Source organism: Chenopodium album, chromosome 20, assembly GCF_948465745.1.
Source record: "Chenopodium album chromosome 20, dcCheAlbu1.1, whole genome shotgun sequence".
Lineage (NCBI taxonomy): Eukaryota > Viridiplantae > Streptophyta > Magnoliopsida > Caryophyllales > Amaranthaceae > Chenopodium > Chenopodium album.
The window spans coordinates 34,214,463-34,237,642 of NC_137853.1; the positions used below are offsets into that span (position 1 = coordinate 34,214,463).

Here is a 23,180-nt window from a genome sequence, read left to right on the forward strand (position 1 = left end):
CCGCCGGTGCTGCAAATAGACACTAGCAACCCCTGTCAAGGCGCGCAGTACTGCAGCACCAGCACAGACACACTCAGCTCGCAACACCCAATGTCAGTTTCTTCGTCTTCATTTTTTTTTTTTTGTTCAATTTTTGCGTTTGCTCAGTTTTTGATTATGGGTGCTTGCTAAATTAAGGTTATTTGTCCGTTCAAAAAAAAAAATAAAAAAATAAAAAAAATTAAGGTTATATGTACTGCATTTGGGTTTTCTTCAATTTTTGATTTTTTTATAATGTACTATATAATAAGCCCATTTTCTTATTTGGTTTTAATTTTGATGGGTTCTTGCTAAATTAAAGTTATTGCAAAATTTATACTTCTTGAATAATTTGAATGATTTTATGTCAACTTATTGGAAAATTTGATAAGCTTTTATTTAATTTTGTTTTTAAAAATTTAATTGAATACCAATTTGGAGGATACATAATTTTTGTTTTGAGTTTCTGTATGTTATTTGGTGCCATGATTTTCCTTTCAAAATGCTCTAAATCAATGAATTCCGTTTAAAATATTTCTATGTACTTGATTAAATGAAGCATGATTGTTGGTTTATGATCTTAGATTACTGGATATTTCCAACCTTATTTTTGTTCAATTTTTTGGTGTTTGGTCACTATTCTCAGATTATTGGGAAGAGTTCATTGTGATAATGGTTGATTGAGGATTTTTCGATTGGATCATTCGGTACAAGGAAAGGTTTATTACATCAAAAACCGACGAATCTAGAGGACAATAAGCACGAGTAACCCACAGAATCAGGAGTATCATAAATTCATAATACTTCATAATTGGGTTTCAGTTTTCCTTAGAAATTAGCTGCTATGTCCATGAACTTTCCTGCTTTATTTGCTTTGATTTCTGTTTCTTCAAAATTGAGATTTTCTAATGTGAGGCCTCGTTTTTCATCTTTGTATTGTGTAAATGATTATATTGACGAAAACTGTAATGACCAAGCTGTTCTTCTTAAGCATCAAATTCATGTCCCTGATGCTTCTAACTTCTATAAATCTCTTTTGAGTAGCTCAGCTCATGTGATTGATTTGAAGCAGATTCATGCCCAATTTATAATTTCTGGACTTCATACTAAAGAAAGCTCATGTCATGGGATGTGACGAAGTTTTATACTGGCTGTCACTGGCCTACCGTAACCCTCCTCCTTTATCCAGGCTTGGGACTGGCAGCGGGAAACCCACTGGCGGAGTTTGGATGGAAAGGATTTGACCATGAGTGAATGTTTTAAGTACCTAGGGTCGATCATCCAGAAGAATGGTGACATTGATCAAGACGTGACCCACAGGATTAAGTCAGGGTGGCTTAAATGGAGAGCGGCCACGGGAGTGTTATGCGACCGCAGCATTCCCTTAAAGTTGAAGGGAAAATTCTACAGGACTGCCATAAGACCAGTGTTGCTCTATGGTACAGAATGTTGGGCTTCTAAGAAAGAGCATATTAAAAAGATGGAGGTTACGGAAATGCGCATGTTAAGGTGGATGTGTGGAAACACTTTAAGAGATAGAATCAGAAATGAGGTTATTCGCAAGAAAGTAGGTGTGGCGGGCATTGTAGATAAATTAAGGGAAAATCGTCTGCGTTGGTTTGGACATGTAAGACGGAGACCCGAGGGTGCACCGGTGCGAAGAGTGGAAGAGTGGGACCATGGAGGGATTAAACGAGGAAGAGGGAGACCAAAGATGACTTGGTTGGAAGGAGTGAGGAAGGATATGAAGTGCATGGATTTACGTGAGGATGAAGTTTTGGATCGTAAGGGATGGAGGAGAAAGATTTATGTTGATGACTACACGGAATAATCAAATTTGGTTCATGTTAGCCGACCCCACTTTTGGGATTAAGGCTTTGATTGATTGATTGATTGATACTAAAGAAAGCCTTTTGGTCTCTGAATTTATGAATGCATGCTTAAGGATCGGTGACATTGGCTATGCTCGTCAGGTTTTAGATGCCTTTCCTCAACCAAATGTATTTTTGTGGAATGCAATTGTTGGTGGATATATTAAAAGTAATATGTTGCGTGAGTCAATTGAAACGTATGCTGGAATGAAGCGGGCTGGGGTGAGTCCTGATTACTATATTCTTACACAAGTGCTCAAGGCATGCAGCTTATTAAAGCTTCTTCAGATGGGTGGGGCTATCCACGGGCATATATGTAGGCTTGGGCATGATTCTAACATGTTTGTGCAAAGTGGACTGGTTTCACTTTATGCTGAGTGTGGTAGAATTGATTATGCCAAGAAGCTTGTTTCTTATAATGGCTTGTTGTGTAGTAGTAGATCAATTGTTGTTTCTTGGACCACCATTATATCAAAATGTGCACAAAGTGGTAATTCCATGGAGGCTTTGAGACTTTTCAGTGATATGAGGATGATGAAAATGAAGCCTGATTGGATTACCCTAGTGAGTGTTCTGAGAGCTTGTGCTGATCTTGATTATTTGGAACAAGGGAAATCTCTACATGGTTTTGTCCTTAAAATGGGTCTCGAATCGGAAGAAGATTTGCAAATTTCACTTACGGCTATGTATGCAAAATGTGGGGAAGTGATGGTGGCAAGATATTTATTTGATCAGATAAATAAACAAAATGTGATATTGTGGAATGCTATGATTTCTGGATATGCTAAAAATGGTTATGCTGAGGAAGCTGTAGAGCTGTTCAAACTATTGGCCAAGAAGAAAGATATGAAGCCAGATTCTATCACTCTGAGGGCTGCTATTCTAGCCTGTGCTCATGTTGGTTCAATTGATCTGGCGAGATGGATGAATGATTATGTCAATAGAAGTGATTACCAAAATAATGTATATGTCAAAACAGCACTTATTGATATGTTTGCTAAATGTGGAAGTGTGGAAGTGGCTAGGCAAGTTTTCAATAAGATTCGTGATAAGGATGTTGTTGTTTGGAGTGCCATGATAGTGGGATATGGATTGCATGGTCGTGGCCGAGAAGCTATTGATCTTTATGATGCAATGGTGCAAGCTGAAGTGATGCCTAACGATGTCACTTTTCTTGGGCTTCTTCTGGCATGTAAAAACTCAGGACTGGTCAGAGAGGGATGGATTTTTTTTCATAGCATGAAAGATTATGGCATAGAGCCTCTTCACCAACATTATGCCTGTGTTGTTGATCTGCTTGGTCATGCTGGCTACTTGGCAGAAGCCTACAAATTTATTGTTAGAATGCCCATACAACCAGGGATAACAGTATGGGGTGCCCTTCTGAGTGCATGCAAAATCCATCGCCATGTACAAATGGGAGAATACGCGGCTGCTAAAGTTTTTGCGATAGATCCATATGATACTGGACACTACGTACAGTTATCAAATCTTTATGCTGCAGCACGTATGTGGGATCAGGTTAATGAAATTCGCAAGCTTATGAAGGAGAGAGGGTTGAGCAAGGATTTTGGTTTTAGTCTTATTGAAATCAATGGGAAGCTCCAAGTATTTCGTGTAGGAGACAATTCACATCCAAGATATGAGGAAATTTGGAAAAAGCTTGCTGATTTGGAGAGGAGGTTGAAAGAGGCTGGATTTTCCCCTGATTCAGAATCTAATTTACATGATTTAAGTTCTGAGGACATGCAGGAGAGTCTTTGTAATCATAGTGAGAGGTTAGCAGTTGCTTGTGGTCTCATCTCGACACCATCAGGAAGCACTCTTCGGATAACAAAAAATCTCAGGGCATGTGTCAACTGTCACTCTGCTATTAAGCTTATATCAAAATTCACCAATCGAGAAATAATTATTCGAGATGCTAATCGATTTCATCATTTCAAAGATGGAGTTTGTTCTTGTGGAGACTACTGGTGAAAGCATTTGCGCATGTTATGATGATTTGGTTGAACCACTCTAGAGGAGATGCTTCAGAGCACATTTTACCAAGGGTTAAAGAACTATACAGTACACACTGATGGAGTATGATGGCCACATTTGCCAGGTACCAATTGCATTGTATTGTTGTAGATAGTTTCTAGCACCATGACCATTTGTATGGCATCTATTATATGTGTGGCAGTCCAGGTCTCAAAATGAATTTTTTTTTTCTTTAATGTAATTGATATTTGGCTGCAAGTCAATTTACTGTTCCATTTTATTTTATTTTATTTATTTTTTCTGGATTAGACTATGGCCTGTGGTTCTGTGGAAGTATGATTCACATGCAAGATTAAGATTTTAAGAGCTAGGTATTAGTATAATAATATTGGCGTGTGCTGTATCGTAATTTGTGTAATCTTTATTACTCCATCCATCCAATTCCATTGTTGACTAGTCCAATTTCCTTTTTCAAGTGATCAAATATTATTTCTAGGAGCTATGAATACTTTTAAGTTGTTAAAAGCTTTTGTGTCTTAAATATTACTGTAGTTGATAGAAAGTTTATGTAAACTTTCATATATTATCAAGCTTTAATGATTCCTAATACCCTAAACCCTGAGTTGAGACTGACTGCGGTCATTGAGACACTGAAATCAGCTAAGAAATGGCTTTACTACATACAATTATTGATTTGCGACTAGTTTTTGTCTTGGAGAAAAGTTATCCTTTTGTAGACATTAATCAGTAGCTCAGTAATATTAATGTGTATATATGGATCATTTTCTTCTGATTTTTCCAAGTAAGTTGGCTTTAAAAATAATTAATTTACGTTGATCAAAGATATGAGCTTGCTTGTTATCTATACTTGAGATTTCCTGATCTCTGTCACAATGACAAAATTGTATTTCAGAAAATAATACAATCCTAGATGCCCTTAGCTCTCAGATTCTCAATTACAAATTTACAATGACTCAACCACAAATGCCATTGTGTATCATACAGGCAAGCCTTGTGGCCAATGCACCCTTTTTCTTTTTTGGTATTTGTTGCTGGAACAATTATCTTCCTTTACCCAGATGTTTTGCTTTTGGAAATTTGCCCTTTTTTTTTTTGAATGGTGGACTGATGGCTAATGCTTGAAATCGGATGAATAAAGTTTATATTATTGTTCAGTGGTAATTTTAGAAACCAGATTCTTTACTAGCTGTTTGTTGAATGACTTGAATCATATTAATGACAATATTGGAAAATTGGCGGATCATAATACTGGTTGAGTGCCTGTATCTTGTTTATGGTCTCTCTTTTACAATGAGAGGGCCTTTTTAAAAATATTTTTTTTCATTCTGAGTTGCTTGATTGAATGAGTATATAGTCTCAGTCTAGTTGAAAGTATGTTCACCATATTTTGTATGTAGAATTATTTAGTCTATTGATGATGTACTGATTATTGATCTTCTAAGATATGAAAGGAGCTTTTTCTATATTCTTCTGTGCTGGATCACAGAACCTGCTACTAATTGCTTTCATAATTCATATAACCATCTGTTCGCTTCTGATTTGTACTTAATATTGATACACAGAATATCTACGCACTTTCATCTGAGCATGCTGTCTTGATTGAGAATGATGAATGAACCTGAGGATTGAGTAATTCAAGGACTTTATGTAGTCAAAGTTCCTCCTTTATGGCTGTGGTAAGGAAGTCAAGATCGGTTATGATATCTGGAAGCTTTTAAGCAACTACATATACTGCAGGGAAGTTTTTGAGGAGAGACTGAAGGTTGCCCTGTCATCAATATTTTTCAAATGTCTTCTAGTTAAGGTAAGCCAACTTCAACCCCCTTATTTTTTCGAATCAAAAACTGATTACCATGAGTTGGGTTGAATGGTCTCTTATGAAAATGAAACATGTGCAAGTGAAAGTTTGCTTAAAATTTTTTCAGGACTGAAGATCGGGAGTTGAAAAGGCTGTTATGCTAGAATCATATGAATAATATGTTGATATAATACTGTATTACTTCAACCCTTACACAATGATCTGCAAGACATAAATCAGTCTTCACAATTAACATAACAAACATAGGAGTCGAAAAATATAACATCAACATTTTTTATTTTCTTTTTCTTTTCTTTATTAACTAGTTACCTTCGATCTGATCCAAAAATTCGATTTAATAGATAATTCAAACCAAATAACTAATTTGGTTCAAATTGAGTTAGGCTGTGGATTTAATCAAATTTTATTTCACCCCTACTTGTTGGGTGATCAATGTTCATCACTTCATCTTATGCAAATGTATAAAATATCTATATGAAATTGTATACGTATTATATTTCAACGTTGCATTATCATTTGCTGAGTACTTCTTGAAGATGAAAATTATAGTTGAAGTGAACATTTGTGTGTACTCTTTGTAGCTGTGTTGTTCTTGTAGTCTAATTGGTTTCTTTTTTTTTATCAAATCTGCAGGTAGCCATGGTGTACGGAATAACATTTTATGGCTGTTATAATGTTCAGATTGGCATCTGTTAGAACTGTGTCTGCTGTCCATCAAAACATTGCTTCCCGGCATCCTTACATAGTCTATTTATCATCTTCTTGGAGCGTGAGTGCATGAGGTCCTCTTTGGGTTTATGATCTGGATTCTGGAAAGCTGGAATTTATAGGACCAAGCCTGCAACTGTAATGCTTATATGAGGCCTATTTGTAAGCTTGATTAATTTAGACACGATGACACAGTCCGTAACAGGTGCAAGGACACGGCATAAATGGAATATCTTGTTTCAAATTAAGGTTGTTTCACCTGCCCTAGTGTGCAAAACTGCAAATACACACACATTTTAATTAACTTTGTTTAATTTGTTTTAAAATGCTCATCTGAGGCCATTTGCAAGCACATATATCACCCGTATTAATTAGCTATCTAAAGCCCCAAGGCGGTTGTTAGGAAGATCCTTTTATAATGAGCAATGGAAATTATTAATCTTTTATGAGTATAACATAAGATTTGTATTGATAACTACTCCATACTTCACAATTAGATCTATTTATGATATTATTTAGTGTCACTTAAGAATTAAGATAATGTATACACGAAATCAATGCAAAATAAAGTTGGGATAATTTAACATTAGAGTTTGGATAATAAATTATTATCAATGAAATTAAATTAATTATTATTAAGATAATATGACAAAGGTTTTTGTGTTGATAGTATACTACTCCAACATAATAAAGTTTGGTGATAATAACCCCTAACACTAACAATAAAAAAATAAAATGAAAGGAGACCACAAAACTCATACAGCATCAGTACTCTGACTTCAAGTCAAAAGTAATACTGTAATATGGCAAATGTTTATGCACCTGCTTCTGGAGACCTCATCTGCTGCTGCAACTCTTCATCGGCATTCCTTAAAAATTGATCCCAGCCACTTCCCGCGCTCATATCTATATAATCATAAGGGACTGCGGTCTTCAAACCTGGGCGTACTGTATGCTGGCTTTCCACTATACTAAAAGCAACCTCTTCCTCTAACCTTCCACCTTGCTCTAACTCCTCCCAAGTAAACAGTAACGGCAGTGTAAATGCACCCCAAGGATTAAAATCAATCAACTTCACCCTCCTGTCTTTCGTAACATAAACATCAAAAGTGTAATTTTCGGATTTGAATCTCCCTTCAACATTGTCAATGAAGAAATCATGGATCAGATCTTTGAGCTCGTCTTTCTTTTCCAGTACAGCAGGATAATAAGCAGTGACTTCACGTTGAGAAATTCCAACAAGTTGCTGAGCACGGACAAAGCAACGGAACTCCATCTCTGGTCTCAAAGAGGGGTACCATTTGCGTAAGGCAAGGTAGAATTGAGGGGGTCTCGACAAAATCTTGTCACTGCATGAATCATATGGATGGCACAAATCGTGGACTACAGAATCAGATGCTTTGAGTAAGAGAGCTATGTCACTAAATGAAGTACATTTGAGAGTTCCAGTGGTGCTGATCCAAGCAGCATCTTTTGGTGAACTCCAATTTAATTTGGGAAAGACAGCACCACCAAGGGATTCGATTGAATCTTTGATCTTCAGCTCGAGTTCTGGGAACGAAGGGGGTGGTGATGATGGCTCTGACTCATCTTCAGATCCTTCAGACACTTGGTAGTCCTCCTCATCTTCAGGTTTATGAATCCTATTGGGCAAGGCGTCCTCATTTGACACAGACATGGGAAGCAGAAAAAGGGCCAGAATCTCCAACCAGATACTGAATAAAGGATTCAGGGAGTTCATGGATAAAGGTCTTTATAGAGACTGGTTTAAATTTTGGATACCATTCTTGAATCTGGCAACAAGTTACTTCTTCTTGCTTCATTTTCTAAAACAAAAAACGATAGCACACCTAAAAGCAGAGAAGAAATAAAAACAATAAATAACAATCACAAAGACTTAACCCCAAAATAGAAAACAACTGTCAAACATAGTCATCATGGTTTCTGTCAACATTAGCAATTCATCTTCATGTATAAGAGTGTCTTTTGTTAAGTAAGGTGTTTTGCTTTCCAGTCCCATGATAACTATCTTAAGCGGGCGTTTGGTTCACAGAGTGGTATGGGGTTGGAATCAGGAATGGGGTTAAGGTGGTATCGGGTTGGAACTTGATACTTAATACCATGTGTTTGGTTTAATTCTGGAATGGAATATGTCACTATTCTCTCCTTTTATTTGATACCTAAGGGAATGGAATGAGCCAAACCCACCTCCCCCCAAAGGTTTCTAAACCCCATACCTCATGGGTTTGAGGTATGGGTTTGAAATTCATAATTTTGACGACCAAACATATGGTATGGGTTTTAGTCATTCTAAACCCATACCTCATACCTATATTTCGTGAACCAAACACCTTATATTCTTATTCAAACTAACCATCTTATAAGACATATAGACATATAGTAGATGTGTATTCGATATTGCTCAATTTGTTGCCTAGAAACAATTTAAGTGATTTGTGCCAAGTTGCCAACTCTAAGAAGTGAACCCACTTTGAGACACAGAGTAATTCTAACAAGCTACGAAGTGTAATGAGGTTAATTTATGCATGTTTAGAATCATAAAGTCTAGGTGCTTGCCACGACAATTTTATGCTAATTATGAGAAGAAAATTTGGGAAAATGCTTCTCAAAGAACACAGTTTGAAGATCTCACAAAAAACTTTCTCCCACATGGAGGGAAAAAGTATGAAGACAAACTTCTGAACTCTAAAAGTTACAGCTTGCTTTTAGCGGAGTTAAGCATGTAGCCATGTAAAGGGCTACAAATGCTAAATGGCACCTTTGAGAATCATAAAAGACCAAAATTCAGGTCCTACAAGTATGACGTAGAGCCCCTTGGCTCTCAAATCTTTGAATTGCAGAAGAGCTAAACCCCATGTCCCAAAAGTAAAATGTAGAGCCCCTAAGGCTCTCAAAACGACTTATGCCAACAATTCTAAACTGCAGCTCACAAGATTTGCCAGTCGTGAGATCAACCGAGGCCCACTGGCCCAAACTCATAAGGCTTGTCGAAAAAACCCGAGCATCTAGCAGCATTTTAGGGTTACTGCATAGAGAATTGTACTAGTTTCAAATATGAGTTCTACAAGTCGCTCGACTTGATTCTTAAGTTCGTTTTTTTCTGCATAAAAATCTAAGTATTGTTTACCCACATTTTCCTCCAATCCTAACAATAATGTATTGAACATGATTGTTCTTAAGGCTGATCATATGGCGGGTCAAGGTGATTAATCTCAGGGCAAGTCAAAAGGGACTGTTGGTAATAAGTATCAAGTCATATGACTCATATCAGGGTCATGTTCTTCCACGGCCAAGCCAAAGGGGGTACTTACTCGATAATGAGTTGGGTCAAACACAAATTACACAATGCTCATCCTCCATAGTAGCAACCAATTTGAAGAAATAGGATTATAATTGAGTAATATACTTCCGTAAAACAACTTATATAATGACAATAAACACAAAGAATTTCCCAAATTCTCACATTATATATTACTTGGACTCTTCATTTCACCTCAAATACTCAAGTTGTGTCTCTAATCCTTGGCACTCAACATGGGTAAGACACCAACTTGACACATACTCGTGTTGGACACGAGTATCCCATCCTAAGTTACATGGCTCAACAACAACAACAACAAAGCCTTAATCCCAAGTTACATGGTTCAATGCCTCACAAAACTCATAATCACTAATAAAATCCACCATCACCCGAATTAAACTTCTAATTCGAGTCAATACTAGTAACACCCACATAAAGCTATTAATCAACCAAATAAAAAAAAATAATAATAAAAAATAACAAAAATCAGGAAAACTCATGAACAATCAACTGTTATCAAATTGGTTATATCTTTCCACAAATTTTCAACGCCGCAACACATGAAAACTGATTATTAACTTTAATTTCAGCAAAACAACTCTCAAATTACGAACTTTTATTGTAAATATAATTCAAATTGGCATGAAAAGTTCCGGTAATCAGTAAGCTCTAACATCATGATTGACCCAGAAATTAAAATTGATTGAAACAACATAAATCACCCAAAAATAATCAGAAGAATTACCTGTTCGGCTGTTCCAATAAGTGAGGCGGCGGCAAGCAACGGCAGGAGACGGGAGATTGGCGGCGAATTTTGAAAAGCACCTTGGATTATCCCTCCAGGCAATTTCTATAGTACTCCTGATACTCCAAGGGGTCAAATATTGGCTTTTTAATTAAAAAAAAAATCCTTCTTCTATTTTTGTTCTTCTGCTCTCCCCTTTGTCTTACTTTATTTTTCATATAATCACTCTATTATTAAGAAATTTTGTTAAATTGAAGAGCTAATTGTTCAAATTACGAAAATCAGAAAAATTAAAACCCTAAAAATCAATTAAGTGTTTTATATTTGTGAGAATCTGATAAAATTTGAACAACAATTTGAATGAAATCATTTTATTTAAAGAAGAGAAAAAGAATCGAACAAATTTATATCAGAAGAAATTTTATATAGAAATTAATTTACTTGAAATTAATTGAGCTTTTTTTTTCAGAGAAGGATATTAACGTATTGTTCTGTAAAAATAACCTACATTTGAAAATAACAAAAAGTTCAAGTATGATAACACAATAATCTGTTAGCAAAATAACAAATGATTTCAGTGAAATAACACAAGGTTCGTGTGAAATAACACAAGTTTATAATAAAATAACACGGGTTGAGGTTTCCACAAAATAACACTAGAATTTATCAAAATAACACATGGTTTACGTAAAGTAACACAATGTTTTAGCAAAGTAACATAAAGGTTATTTTAGCAAACAACAACACAAGATTTGCGTAAAATAACATAATGTTCTAGTAGAACAACATAGTATTTAATTAGTAAAATAACATAAAGTTTTATAAAACAACACGACATTTTGGCAAATTCAAAAATAGCATAGATTTCGATTTAATCAAATCAAATTAACATATTTAGTTCAAATTAGCAGTATCATTTTCAATTAATTAATCTAAAAACAAAACAAATTAAATATACTTACTTTGTGTTTGGTCATTCTTGTTCATGATTGTCGTTTCTTTATATTTTTCATGAATATAAACCATTTTTTATGTAGTGAAATTGATTTTCAGCTTTGATTGAGCAAATTTGTGCTTGTTTGAGTGGTTAAAATAATAATCAAATGAAATTTTGTGGTTTTTGTTGAGAAAAATGAAGGATTTGATGATGCTAAAATGGTGGGCTGAGAAATTAGAGAGAAAAAAGGTGGGGATAGAGAAAGTGGAGAGAGAAATAAAATTGAAATTTTGCTTATTTTAGGTTTATTATTGATTTATATACTCTCACAGCTTTTTATGTTATTTTGTTTTAAAGATGTGTTATTTCATTTAATATGTTGGAGTACCATGAGAATAGTACTCTAGTAGTACCTAATACTAATTGCCTTGGATTAACCCTCTACGGGGCGTTTTGGTGAGTGGTTGTTAATTAGATATTGCTCTACTCGTTTCGTAATAATCGCAATACTTTCCTTTTTCATTCGTTTTATCTGATTGCAACTGTTTTCTATTTGTTAAAGCATACTAATGTTTTATTACGCAACACTTCCTCTGTTTTTTTTTAGTATTATTTTTCTCCTATCAATCTCATATACATTAGTTTTATTATTATTATTATTATTATTATTATTATTATTATTATTATTATTATTATTATTATTATTACTATTTCTCTATTACGAAGTATTTACAATTAGATATATCCCACTAATTATACTTTATTTTATAAAATTCACTTTTTGGCCCCTACCCTACCGTATGATTTTCCCAAACTTTGTGTCCACCCTAGTACCCCACTATTGTGACTATTATCTTTGGATTCCTTTTGCTTTCATCTTACTCCCAAACCTAATTCGTGTTTCAATTAAATTTATAGTAGGAAAGAAAAGAAATATTTTGGAATCTAACATTAAAGCACAACATATTAGTTTACCTTATTTAACTTTTTTTATTTTTAAGTAGGAAAGTACAAGTCATAATTGCATAATTTAAGGTAAAAATTTATTTACTTAGAGTCATGTCATCAATCTACAACCAATTAATTCCAAATAAAAAAATCAAGTTATAAATGAATATGTTCAATATAGGTAGATTTTTTTGAAACGCCAAAAATAGTATATGTATATGGGACTAACATTATGAAACGAAGTATAATTTAATACAATAGGGTTTTCTCACTAATCTACTACTTGTATGGAAGGGTTTAAAAATGTATTTGCATTAAGGTATCATTATGTGACATTATCGAAGAAAGATTTCACAAGCACATCAAATTTCCGTCCCATTTATACAGTGTATACGATAGTTGCATAATCACACAACTTTTCCCAAAATTGAACTAGCGCGGGAAGCTATCCTTACACGATCATGCATTCTTGTTCCCAGACGTTCACCTTCCTCCTTAATGTACATGCACACTCTAAGCCGCTACACCCCTACGTGCTTTGTTTTCATTGTAATGACTACCTTGTCTACATCTCAACATTTATCTCCTTTATCTCTTTCTGTTTTGCTAATGTATTGAAGTTGCTCATAGTTTACAAAAAAGTGATCATTTTCCAACACTATTAATTAGCTTCAACATTTATCTTTTTGACAAGAATTAGCTTCAACTTAATAGAGGTGATCCCAATGAAAATCCGACATAAAAATTTTAGACTTTTCAAATTTTTTCTAAATATCATCGAATGTCTATTAAATTACAAATTTAATCATCCTTCACCTTTCTTTAGTAGGTAACTATGTTTGTATTCTAGTAATAAATTTTGTCAATTACTTCATATAATCATAGTATTTTTATTTATTTATTTATTTTTATTATTAGAATTAGTTTTAGCAAAAGTGTGATAAATAACACGATTTACACATGTTTAAAGCTACTAATAATAAAACCCCCAAATTTTTCTCTCACAAAAATCCCTCAAACACTCCACTCCTCAAAAAATCCCCAAAATGACGCAACAACTTCTTCCCTAAAACTCCATTAAAAAATCAAAATTAGGGTTTGAAATGCGACAAATTCAATGGCACCAATTCCCATTTTATTGCCAGAAATCGCTTCATCATCACACTGTTGTACCTTCAATTCTCCTCTCTGCTCCCGTCGCCGGAGCTCCGGCACCTCCGTCACCGTCGCCGGCGGTGCTTTTCTCTCTCTTCCAGAAGCTTCGCATTGTTCTAGAAGATTCTCGTCGTTTTCTTCCTTGATTTGTTGTGCTGCTGTACTTTATCGTCGTCATCATCATCATCATAGATCTGTTGAACGAAGAAGATGGAGTGTTAATGTGAATGCTAGTGCTACTGCATTTCGTGTTTTGGATGCTCATGTTAATGGCCATAATACTTCCAATCATGTCGGTGTTGAAATTCCAGTTTCTTGTTACCAGGTTTTCTCTTCTCATTTCACTGAAAACTTAGTCATTTATTACTATTTTTTTTTTTGTGATAATGCTATTTTATTTGTTTTTTGGATTTTGCTGCAATTTTTTGATTTGTGTTACTGCAATGTGGGTTAATTGTCGCTGATTGTTGAGGAATTGCTGTAGTTTTCGTGTAGATTTGTGTTGTATGATTGCAATTTTTCTGGTGATAATGTAGGTTGTTAAGTCTTCGATTGATGTTTGCTTAAGCGTAGAGTAACAGTTGGGAGTGACAATGTGGGTGGCTTTATTGAATTTTACGCTAGGTTCCTGAAGCGGGCGAGGTGAAAGTTTGTTAATGAGTGTATTCTCGGATTATAGTTGTTTGGGAAATAGTGGAGCTGCTGATTGATGTTTGCTTGTGCATAGAGTAACAGTGGGAAATGGGGAGTGACAATGTGGGTTGGTTTACCGGAAAGGTACGAAAATTGTAGGATATTTTGGTGAAGTGGGCGAGGTGGAAATCTGTTAATGAGTGTATTCTTGGATTATAGTTGTTTGGGAAATGGTGGAGCTGCTGATTGATGTTTGCGTGTGCGGAGGGTAACAGTGGGGAATGGGGAGCGACAATGTGGGTTGGTTTACTGTAAAATTACGCTAGGTTCATGGAACTGTAGGATGTTTTGGTGAGGCAGGCGAGGTGAACGTTTGTTAATGAGTGTATTCTTGGATAATCGGATTATAGTTGTTTGGTTTATGGTGGAGCTGGTGATTGATGTTTGCTTCTGCATAGATTAACAGTGGGAATGAAAATGTGGGTTGGTTTACTGGAAAATGACGCTAGGTTCACAGAATTGTAGGATGTTTTGGTGAGGCTGGCGAGGTGAACGTTTGTTAACGAGTGTATTCTCGGATTATAGTTGTTTGGTTACTGGTGAAGCTGGTGATTGATGTTTGCTTGTGCATAGAGTAACAGTGGGGAACGGGGAGTGACAATGTGGGTTGGTTTACTGGAAAATTATGCTAGGTTCGAAGAATTGTAGAATGTTTTGGTGAGGCAGGCGAGATGAACGTTTGTTTATGAGTGTATTTTCTGATTATAGTTGTTTGGGAAATGGTGGAGCTGCTGATTTTTTATAATGGATAGTAACTATGTAGTGAACTAGTGGAGTGTACTACCTCCCTTGATCTGAAATGGTTGATATAACTTGTACATATATTAGGAAGTTGAGTACAAGTTGTACAACAGTTAAATTTGCATTAGAGTTGTAAAGCACCATTTAGATAGTATCAGTTGATATATAATATTATAAAGTGGCGGGTTTTATTTTACTAGCTATTGTAGAATGGCTATATCTAGATTCAGAGGGATTGACGGAAAAATATTCAAAGCGATGCTGACTTCTGACAGATCTGATGAAAGGCACTCTAGATTTTTAGACCCATCCTCTTATGCAAATCGGTCTTAGTTTAATTGATGTTTATGAGTAGCTAGAAAATGCTATTAGGTGAAAATGGCACACTTGAGCTAGTTCTTTGTGTCTTGATACGGAAATACGGAATTTGCTCTTTGCAATAATATATTACGTTGTATATGTGATCTTATAAGTTGCTTGCAGTGCTGAAGCAGTAAAACATGCTTCTTTTACGCTACCTTAGTAGTGGCTTGTTGCCCTTTGGTGCATAAGTTCATGCATAAAGCTCTTAAGTCTCACTAACAAACAGCTAATTTTTTGGCTTATGCTCTGACCACAGTGCTGTTGTATTTTAAAAAAATTATATAGCAGCAGAATGTTATCTACTATAAATGGAGTACCTTATAGCACCTAATTTTGGATACTGTGTAATTGTGTATTTGGAAGGAGGGATTCTCATCCAAAATCTTTGTCTTGCTCAAGCTGATACTCTATGTAGTGGCTATATTTGTGTATCCTAGAGGGTTTTCTTTCTAAATGTAGCTGTCTTTAGTAATGTTTGAAGGCTTGAAGCCAAAGGAGGCAGTTCAACCTCATTGTTTCTTTTTGAAAGTTTATTGACTCTCCTACACTTGAAACCTGGGATGGCAAGCTTACATTGCAATTAATTTATGCAGATTATTGGTGTTCCTGATAAGGCAGAGAAGGATCAGATTGTGAAGTCTGTGATGGACCTGAAAAATGCTGAGGTCGAAGAAGGGTATACAATGGAGGCTGTTGTCTCCCGTCAGGTAGATGTAACTTGTTGAATGGCTTACTTAGGATGCATACTAGTTAGAATGTCTTTTCATTTCAAAATCAATGTTGTGGTGTTTATGTTTGCAGGATTTGTTGATGGATGTTAGAGATAAACTCCTTTTTGAACCGGAGTATGCTGGTGATTTAAAAGAGAAAATTCCACCTAAATCTACTCTGCGCATTCCGTGGGCTTGGTTACCTGGTGCTCTTTGCCTTCTTCAAGAGGTATTATCGTTTATGACTTCATGTTAGACTGAGCTGTATTTTGTTATTGTTATATTTTATCAGTATTTGTTGAGCGAGATATGTAAGATGATAGATGTGGGATTCTCACAGTTGTTTTGACCTGCTTTGTCTGGGCTACATTGAACGCCCAAGAAAGACTATTCTATATTTTTGTTTGCAATAGATATGAAGGGAAAAATACCTTGTCAATTGCTCTTTCTAGAAGCTATGAGCTACCCTTTAGCATGTGCATCTTTTTGTGCTGCCAAACTTAGCCGGGGTGCATTGTACGACTGCTGTTGGAACCTTAATCTACTAGAGATTGTCCTGAATTTTTATTGATGTTTTATTATTTTATTGCCTAGGTTGGAGAAGAGAAGCTAGTTTTAGACATTGGTCGAGCAGCTCTCCTGTACCCTGATTCCAAGCCACATGCTCATGATGTACTTCTTTCTATGGCTCTTGCAGAGGTAAGATAAGTGGGAAAAATATCCGGAGTTGCTGCAGTATATTCTAGCAGCCTTGTTATGTGTCCCTTTCTTATCATAGGTGCTTTCTTGAAGTGTGCAATTGCCAAGATCCATTTGGAGAAGAATAAAGTGTCGCAAGGATTTGAAGCTCTTGCTCGTGCCCAATGTCTTTTGAGGAGTAAGACATCTTTGGGAAAATTGAAGCTTCTTTTGGAGGTAGTATTTTCTTTTATGATATTCTAATCTTCGAATATGTCATTCTATACGCTGTTAGACTCTGTGAAGCTCATAATGAGTGAAGGTTTGCACTGTCGGCAGTTTATTCTCATATTTGATATTGTTTTGCTGCTTTATATCTTTTTATGTTTTAGATGGTATTATTACTTCTGAGCAGCCAAGGAAAAGTTATACAGGCATACAAAATTGAGATGTCTTATCACTAAATAACGTATTTATTGTTTTTGCTGTATTGCATAGATTAAATCAAAACTATTTTATGTACATGCTGACAATTATTCTCCTGCTTTTAACCACAATACCATGAATGAAACATAAATCCATAATGATATGTTGTGTACTTGTGTGTATAAAAATAAAGAAAGAAGGAAGGAAATGCAATGAACCTAAAGTAAAGTGTGACATTCCCATCACTCTTAGTGTCATTTTGTTTTCCATTCCACTGCTTTCAATTTAGAGGTTGCATGCTCCACGTGTATTTCAATGGCATGCTGAATGAACTTTATGTATATTTATAATTATATTTTCTTTGTTGGCCTTGCCTGTAGATAGAAGAGTCTTTAGAAGGGCTTGCACCTGCTTGCACATTGGAATTGTTGGCAATGCCTCAGACTACAGACAATGCTGAACGCAGGCGTGGAGCAATGGCAGCTTTGCGGGAATTGCTAAGGCAAGGTCTTGATGTGGAAGCTTCATGCCGGGTCAGTGATTGGCCCAGCTTCTTGAGTAATGCACTTGGTAAACTCACGGCTTCAGAAGTTGTTGATCTGATCCCCTGGGACAATTTGGCATTGACTCGTAAGAACAAGAAATCTCTTGGGTCTCAAAATCAGAGGGTTGTGATTGATTTTGACTGTTTCTACACTGCACTGATGGCTCATATTGCTTTTGGGTTCTCTAGCAGACAAAGAGACTGGGTAATTCTCTCACAACCTTGATGGTAGATATATGATTGATTTATGGACTAAGACTTAATTGAATTAGGGGATACCTTTCATATTTTATTTTGATTGGTTTCTTGTACTAATATATTTTCTGATTGATACATTGAACTAATATTTTTTTAATTAATTTATTGAAATTTAAAATACTCGTAAAAAATATCTGACTTTTGCTTTTCAGCAATGTTACTGAGATCCATTGTTTTTAAAATACCATTATAAATCTATTCTTAGGAACTTTATGGAAATGTTATCTTTTCTGGAATGAGTTGGGCACTAATTATTGTGACTCATCACGTTGCATAGATTAGCAAAGCAAGATCAATATGCGAGTGTCTGATGGCATCTGATGGTATTGACCTGAAACTTGAAGAAGCATTCTGCTTGTTCCTTCTTGGACAGGTTTACCCTTTTCTTATTACTTCGTTAATGTGTCCTTAGCTATTGTCAGATGCTCAAGATTGTTTTCTTGCAGGGTAGTGAGGCAGACACTCTTGAAAGGCTTCGACAGGTTGAATCCAGTAAAAATCCAGGATCTAGAAACTCACTCTTGGGAAAGGAAGGCAAAGATGCTCCTGCCTCAGACTATTCATTAGTATGTCAGCTCTTTTATATATATATATATATTTTTGATGTGTTGTCTCAAGGTTGTCTGTTGATTGTTAGACTTGCTACAGATCAATTGCTGTACTCTATTGCTAATTTTCTGTTGGTTGGCAGGACTCAGGAGTCATTAGGATTAGTGATCATTTGTGAGTTGTGATGGTATTTGTTTTCACCTTTTGTCATGTACATAGGCTGTAAGGGACCTTCAACAGTACCCGCAAAATTAAACGGACCTCTGACATTAATGGTTCCTTTTACCTGTCTGTTGGTGCTTTCAGTTTGGCGTGATGCATTATGAAAAACATGTGGGGTACTTTTCTAAGCTGCATCATATGACAATGATATAGTTATATTTTAGTCTCCTGTATGTAAGGGCGAATTTTTTTTTTTTTTTTTTTTTTTTTTTTTGGAATTTTCTTATCTGTTTGTAGATAGCCTTTATTTGATGATTGATTGAAGACCTGATTTTTCTTTTGTACACCTTGAGCACACAACCATTGGGTATTAAAGTTTGCATTGGTCCTGTCAAACATGAGAAATTATGAACATAGGGTGCATATAGCTTCTAGCATTTAATTGGCAAGAACTAGTCATGCTGTTGTTCAACTAATTTTGTTGTCTATTCTTTCCTTCTGCTCCCTAGTGAAACTGAAATTACTTGTTGATTTTGATCATTCTTTTTTTTCTTATGCCACTGTATTTTGTCTTTTTGAGTCAGGCAGTAATGGTATTCCTTTTGACACTTTTTACTCATCTGTTGTATTTTATTGGCCAGGAAAAATGGCTGAAAGATGCTGTGCTGTGCTTGTTTTCAGATACCCGAGATTGTTCTCCTTCATTGGTAAGATGATTACAAATTCTGATGGTATATAATTCATGAAATTGTGAACTATATCATTTTTAGTTTTCCTACAGGTTGGGGATTTTGGTCAGGAGAAGAAATCTTTTGGCAACAAGCAAAGTAGAGGTTTGTCACCTTCTATGCCAAACGTAAACCACAGGACAATTTCTCCTGCTGTTTTGTCTGATCGAATGGTGTCTGATGAGCGTCTTGCTTCATTGGTGTCCTCCCAACATCTTGGGCCTGCTGTAAAGCAGTTGACTCCAACTAATCTGCGAAGTCCATTACAAGAAGCTAAACCTAGCACCCAGACCGGAACAGCCACTCCACCACCACCACCACAGTTAAAGCGAGATCTTGGTAGCTACAATCATAAAGTTGCTACTAGCTGGATGGCTCAAGGAAAAATTTTCGGGCGTATAACATTTGTCGCAGTTCTAGGTTGTGTAGTCTTTGCCACTTCAAAGATGTTGGGTAGGCAAAGTGGGGGTGTGTATGGCTCCAGACTGGCCAATAGAAAAACTTTGTGCTCATCTCTTGGTGATCACTCTGGGCATAATGGCATGCATAGCAACTTTGCGGCAGCAATGCAGCATTTTTTATCAACTTTGAAGCTGGGAGTCAGAAATCAATCTGACACAGGAAAAAGGCAAAAATCGTCTGTCTTGGCTGGCTTATCATCTCCTGCGCCTGCTGCATATGACAGGGTAATGACTCTTGAAGAAGCTGAAGCTCTTGTAAGACAATGGCAAGTAATCAAAGCTGAAGCCCTCGGTCCTGATCATCAAGTTCATTTGCTCTTTGACATTCTTGATGAGTCTATGCTGCTTGAGGTAGGTCTCAGCTATAATTCTCCTTTTTTACTAGCTTAAATTGAGCTTCAGACTTTATTGCCATCCCAGCTACCTGCTGGTATTTTGCATTTGCATTATAACTGTTGGTATTGAGTTGGTTTACAACACCCTCAACAAGTCCAAAGGAAGATGGAAAATCAAAGTGCTTTTGTTGCCCCTAGTTTTTTTGCACAACTTTGGTCCAAATTTTTTTTAATTGATGGTAGTGCAGTGCTTATAACAGAATATTTAACATTAACCATTCTAGATTTTAGAAGACATTTCTTTTATTCAGTCTCGTTCTCTTCTCCTGACATTCACAATTCAAAAATGATTATAACTTTTATATTATTACAGGATGGTGTTCATTGTGTTATTGCCTGGTATCTGCTCGTGTTTATTTACCCACTATAATTTGAAGTATATAGGCTATTTTTATGCTAATGCCTTTTCCCGCTCCGTTTCAGTGTGGTTATATAATTGTATTGTTATGATGGGTCTCCTATTGGAGACTCTTATAACTCCCCTGGTAATATGTAATGTGCTTGATATATGTGTGTTCTTTTTCCCCAGTGGCAAGCTTTGGCAGATGCAGCCAAAGACAAATCATGTTTTTGGAGATTTGTTTTGCTGCAATTATCAGTCCTTCGAGCTGATACATTCTCAGATGCCACTGGCACTGAAACAGCAGAAATTGATGTTCTGCTGGAGGAAGCTGCAGAGCTTATTGAAGAAAATCAACAAAGGAATCCAAATTATTATAGGTAAGACAGCATTTAAATCATCATTTTCCCAAGTTTGTTTCTCAGAGAGTCAAATCCTTTGCTTTAGCCATGCTTTCTTGATTAGTTGGTATTACTTCCATGTTTTGGCTTGTTATTGCATTTGATACAACTTTCACAGATGTAAATTCATTGAAGCCACTTCTCTTACCTCCCACTTCTCTTTTCCCTTAATGAATAAGGCAACATGGAGGAGATGCACATAAAACTGAAAGCACTAGACAATAAAAAAAACTGTAGACATTTTTAAGAGGACACTAAACGGCCACTCCTTCCATTTGTTAGGCTTCCCTTTCTCAATCTTGTTGAGGTGTAACTTACAATTGATTATGCTAATATATTGATAAAGTTACTTTTAGATTTGAGTTCAATGATTTCATTATATACTAGTATAATTTCTCTGTTCTTAATTACTAATATTCTCTTTGAGGTGTAACTTAAAGTTGCTTTTGTAATACATGCATGGTTCTTATTATGATAAAGTAGATCGAATAACTAACTAAACAAACAGCTATAAGAGAGGGTGTTGGGAAGCTATGAAATTACAGATAAAGGCCACATGAACTGATGGGTTATCCTAAGATTCCTAACATAGCTTCTTTCTGCCAGATGATATATGACTTTATAGCAATTCGGTATATATAAAGTAATTTAGCTTTGATATGGTGCTTTTAAACAATGGTAGTCATCTAAGGACATTTTGAAGTTAGACTTCTCCGTATTTGTTTGCTATTATTGCTTTCTTGCCGAATTTCTTTTTTGAAAGGGTTTTTATTTAGTTCTTTCAGTGAATTTCTCTTCACTCTCAAACTCCAATTCATTTTTAATTGTTTGAAAATCGAAGTAGAAGATATTAAGTGTCTGAAAATGGTAGACTGGGAAAATTAATAGAGTGCAGAAGATCAGAGGAGAGAAAACGAAGCATATAAGAAGACCCTCTTCCCCCATTTGGCTTTGGGTGAAGAGAATAAACTCTGGGAAGGGTGTAGCAGCTTATAAAATCCTTCCCAAAAGAAGTTTGCGCTGGATGCAACCCGAATTGAATATAACCAGATTTGAGATACACGATCTAGCTAATAATCTCCTACTTAAAATAGGCTCTTAAATATTGAATATATAATTCATAGCTACATACCCTATGGGTTAGTAATCTAAAATTTCTTAGTAGGCAAGGGTATGTTAAAATTTCGTTTTGAATTAAACATGGTTTTTTTTTTATTATTATTATTATTTTTTTTTTTTTCATTTTTAAGTGGCTGAAATGTATTGATATTTTTGTTTTGATATGGCTGCAGCACCTATAAAATCAGCTACCTTCTGCGACGGCAAGATGATGGTTCATGGAAGTTCTGCAAAGCTGATGTAGATAACCCATCCTGATATATACCTCGATCACTGTATATGGTAACTCAGTAGTTAGGACCTTACTAATTCTTTAGGTAATTGAGTTCATTTCTTCCACTGACCAGACTTGTAAAAAACTTAGCTTATAGTGATGGCAGCAACGCACTTTTCCTTGAAATTTGTTTTTTCAAGAGCAGTTTCTTGCGAAATGTCAGTGAAATTGCTGCCTGTGAACAATTTTTTTCACGATGAAAGGAAATGAGTTATTCTTTGTATTTATCAGAAAGATGCTGCAGCTAAGTAATTGGTTTTTCTTGGAACTCAGCTGCAGTTCAGCGAGATTTGATTGTTGGAACAGGATGAACAAACCTGTTGTTTCCTGCTAAATTTTAGATGTTGATTCTCCTTTATTCATTTATTAATTGATTGATTTTATTATAAGTATTATTTATTGTTAGTATTATTATTATTTATATAATTTTTGCTTGTTTTATGTGAATAGGTTGCAAATTGAGTATATGAATAGTTTGATCGTGAATAATCTAAATATGACTATGGTCTATGAAAAATACCAAAATACTACATTGTATACTGAACTGTGTTTGAACCCTCGATTGTAATTTCAATTTTTGATAATGTGGCTGAGAAAAAAATGGTTTAAAATTTGTGGCTTTTATTGAGAAAATCTGGTCTACAAATTGAGTTTATTGAAAATTTTTATCATCTCTAATATGTTTTGGTGGTCCATTTTGATGTTAGAATTTTGAGGAATTGGAATCTTGTTAGTTTTTTCTCTCCTTAAATCTGTTCGACAGAGTTAAAGAGAGATTAAAATAAAGGAAAGAGTACCAATATAGGGAACTTTA

General features: G+C 35.4%; 2 protein-coding genes and 1 pseudogene across 3 annotated transcripts; 2 read left to right on the top strand and 1 right to left on the bottom strand.

The window, feature by feature from the left end:
- The first annotated feature begins 680 nt into the window (after nt 1–680).
- Nucleotides 681–6,699, top strand: LOC145598700 (pentatricopeptide repeat-containing protein At3g12770-like). The gene is made up of 4 exons (XM_081655080.1): nt 681–1,130; nt 1,927–3,993; nt 5,453–5,694; nt 6,343–6,699. The coding sequence occupies exons 1-2, from the start codon at nt 863–865 to the stop codon at nt 3,864–3,866; spliced, it is 2,208 nt and encodes a 735-aa protein (XP_081511206.1). The 5' UTR covers nt 681–862; the 3' UTR covers nt 3,867–3,993; nt 5,453–5,694; nt 6,343–6,699.
- Nucleotides 6,700–7,024: 325 nt separating this feature from the next.
- LOC145598664 (uncharacterized) lies at nt 7,025–10,703 on the bottom strand (annotated as a pseudogene). The gene is made up of 2 exons (XR_014103595.1): nt 10,485–10,703; nt 7,025–8,267 (listed from the first exon to the last, which is right to left on the bottom strand). The product of XR_014103595.1 is annotated as an uncharacterized LOC145598664 (transcript).
- Nucleotides 10,704–13,379: 2,676 nt separating this feature from the next.
- Nucleotides 13,380–22,726, top strand: LOC145597518 (plastid division protein CDP1, chloroplastic-like). The gene is made up of 12 exons (XM_081653707.1): nt 13,380–13,849; nt 15,915–16,028; nt 16,123–16,260; nt 16,626–16,730; nt 16,824–16,946; nt 17,516–17,884; nt 18,215–18,310; nt 18,384–18,503; nt 19,290–19,355; nt 19,430–20,188; nt 20,762–20,952; nt 22,266–22,726. Exons 1-12 carry the CDS (start codon nt 13,487–13,489, stop codon nt 22,348–22,350), a joined length of 2,529 nt encoding a protein of 842 aa, XP_081509833.1. The 5' UTR covers nt 13,380–13,486; the 3' UTR covers nt 22,351–22,726.
- The last annotated feature ends 454 nt before the right edge of the window (nt 22,727–23,180 follow it).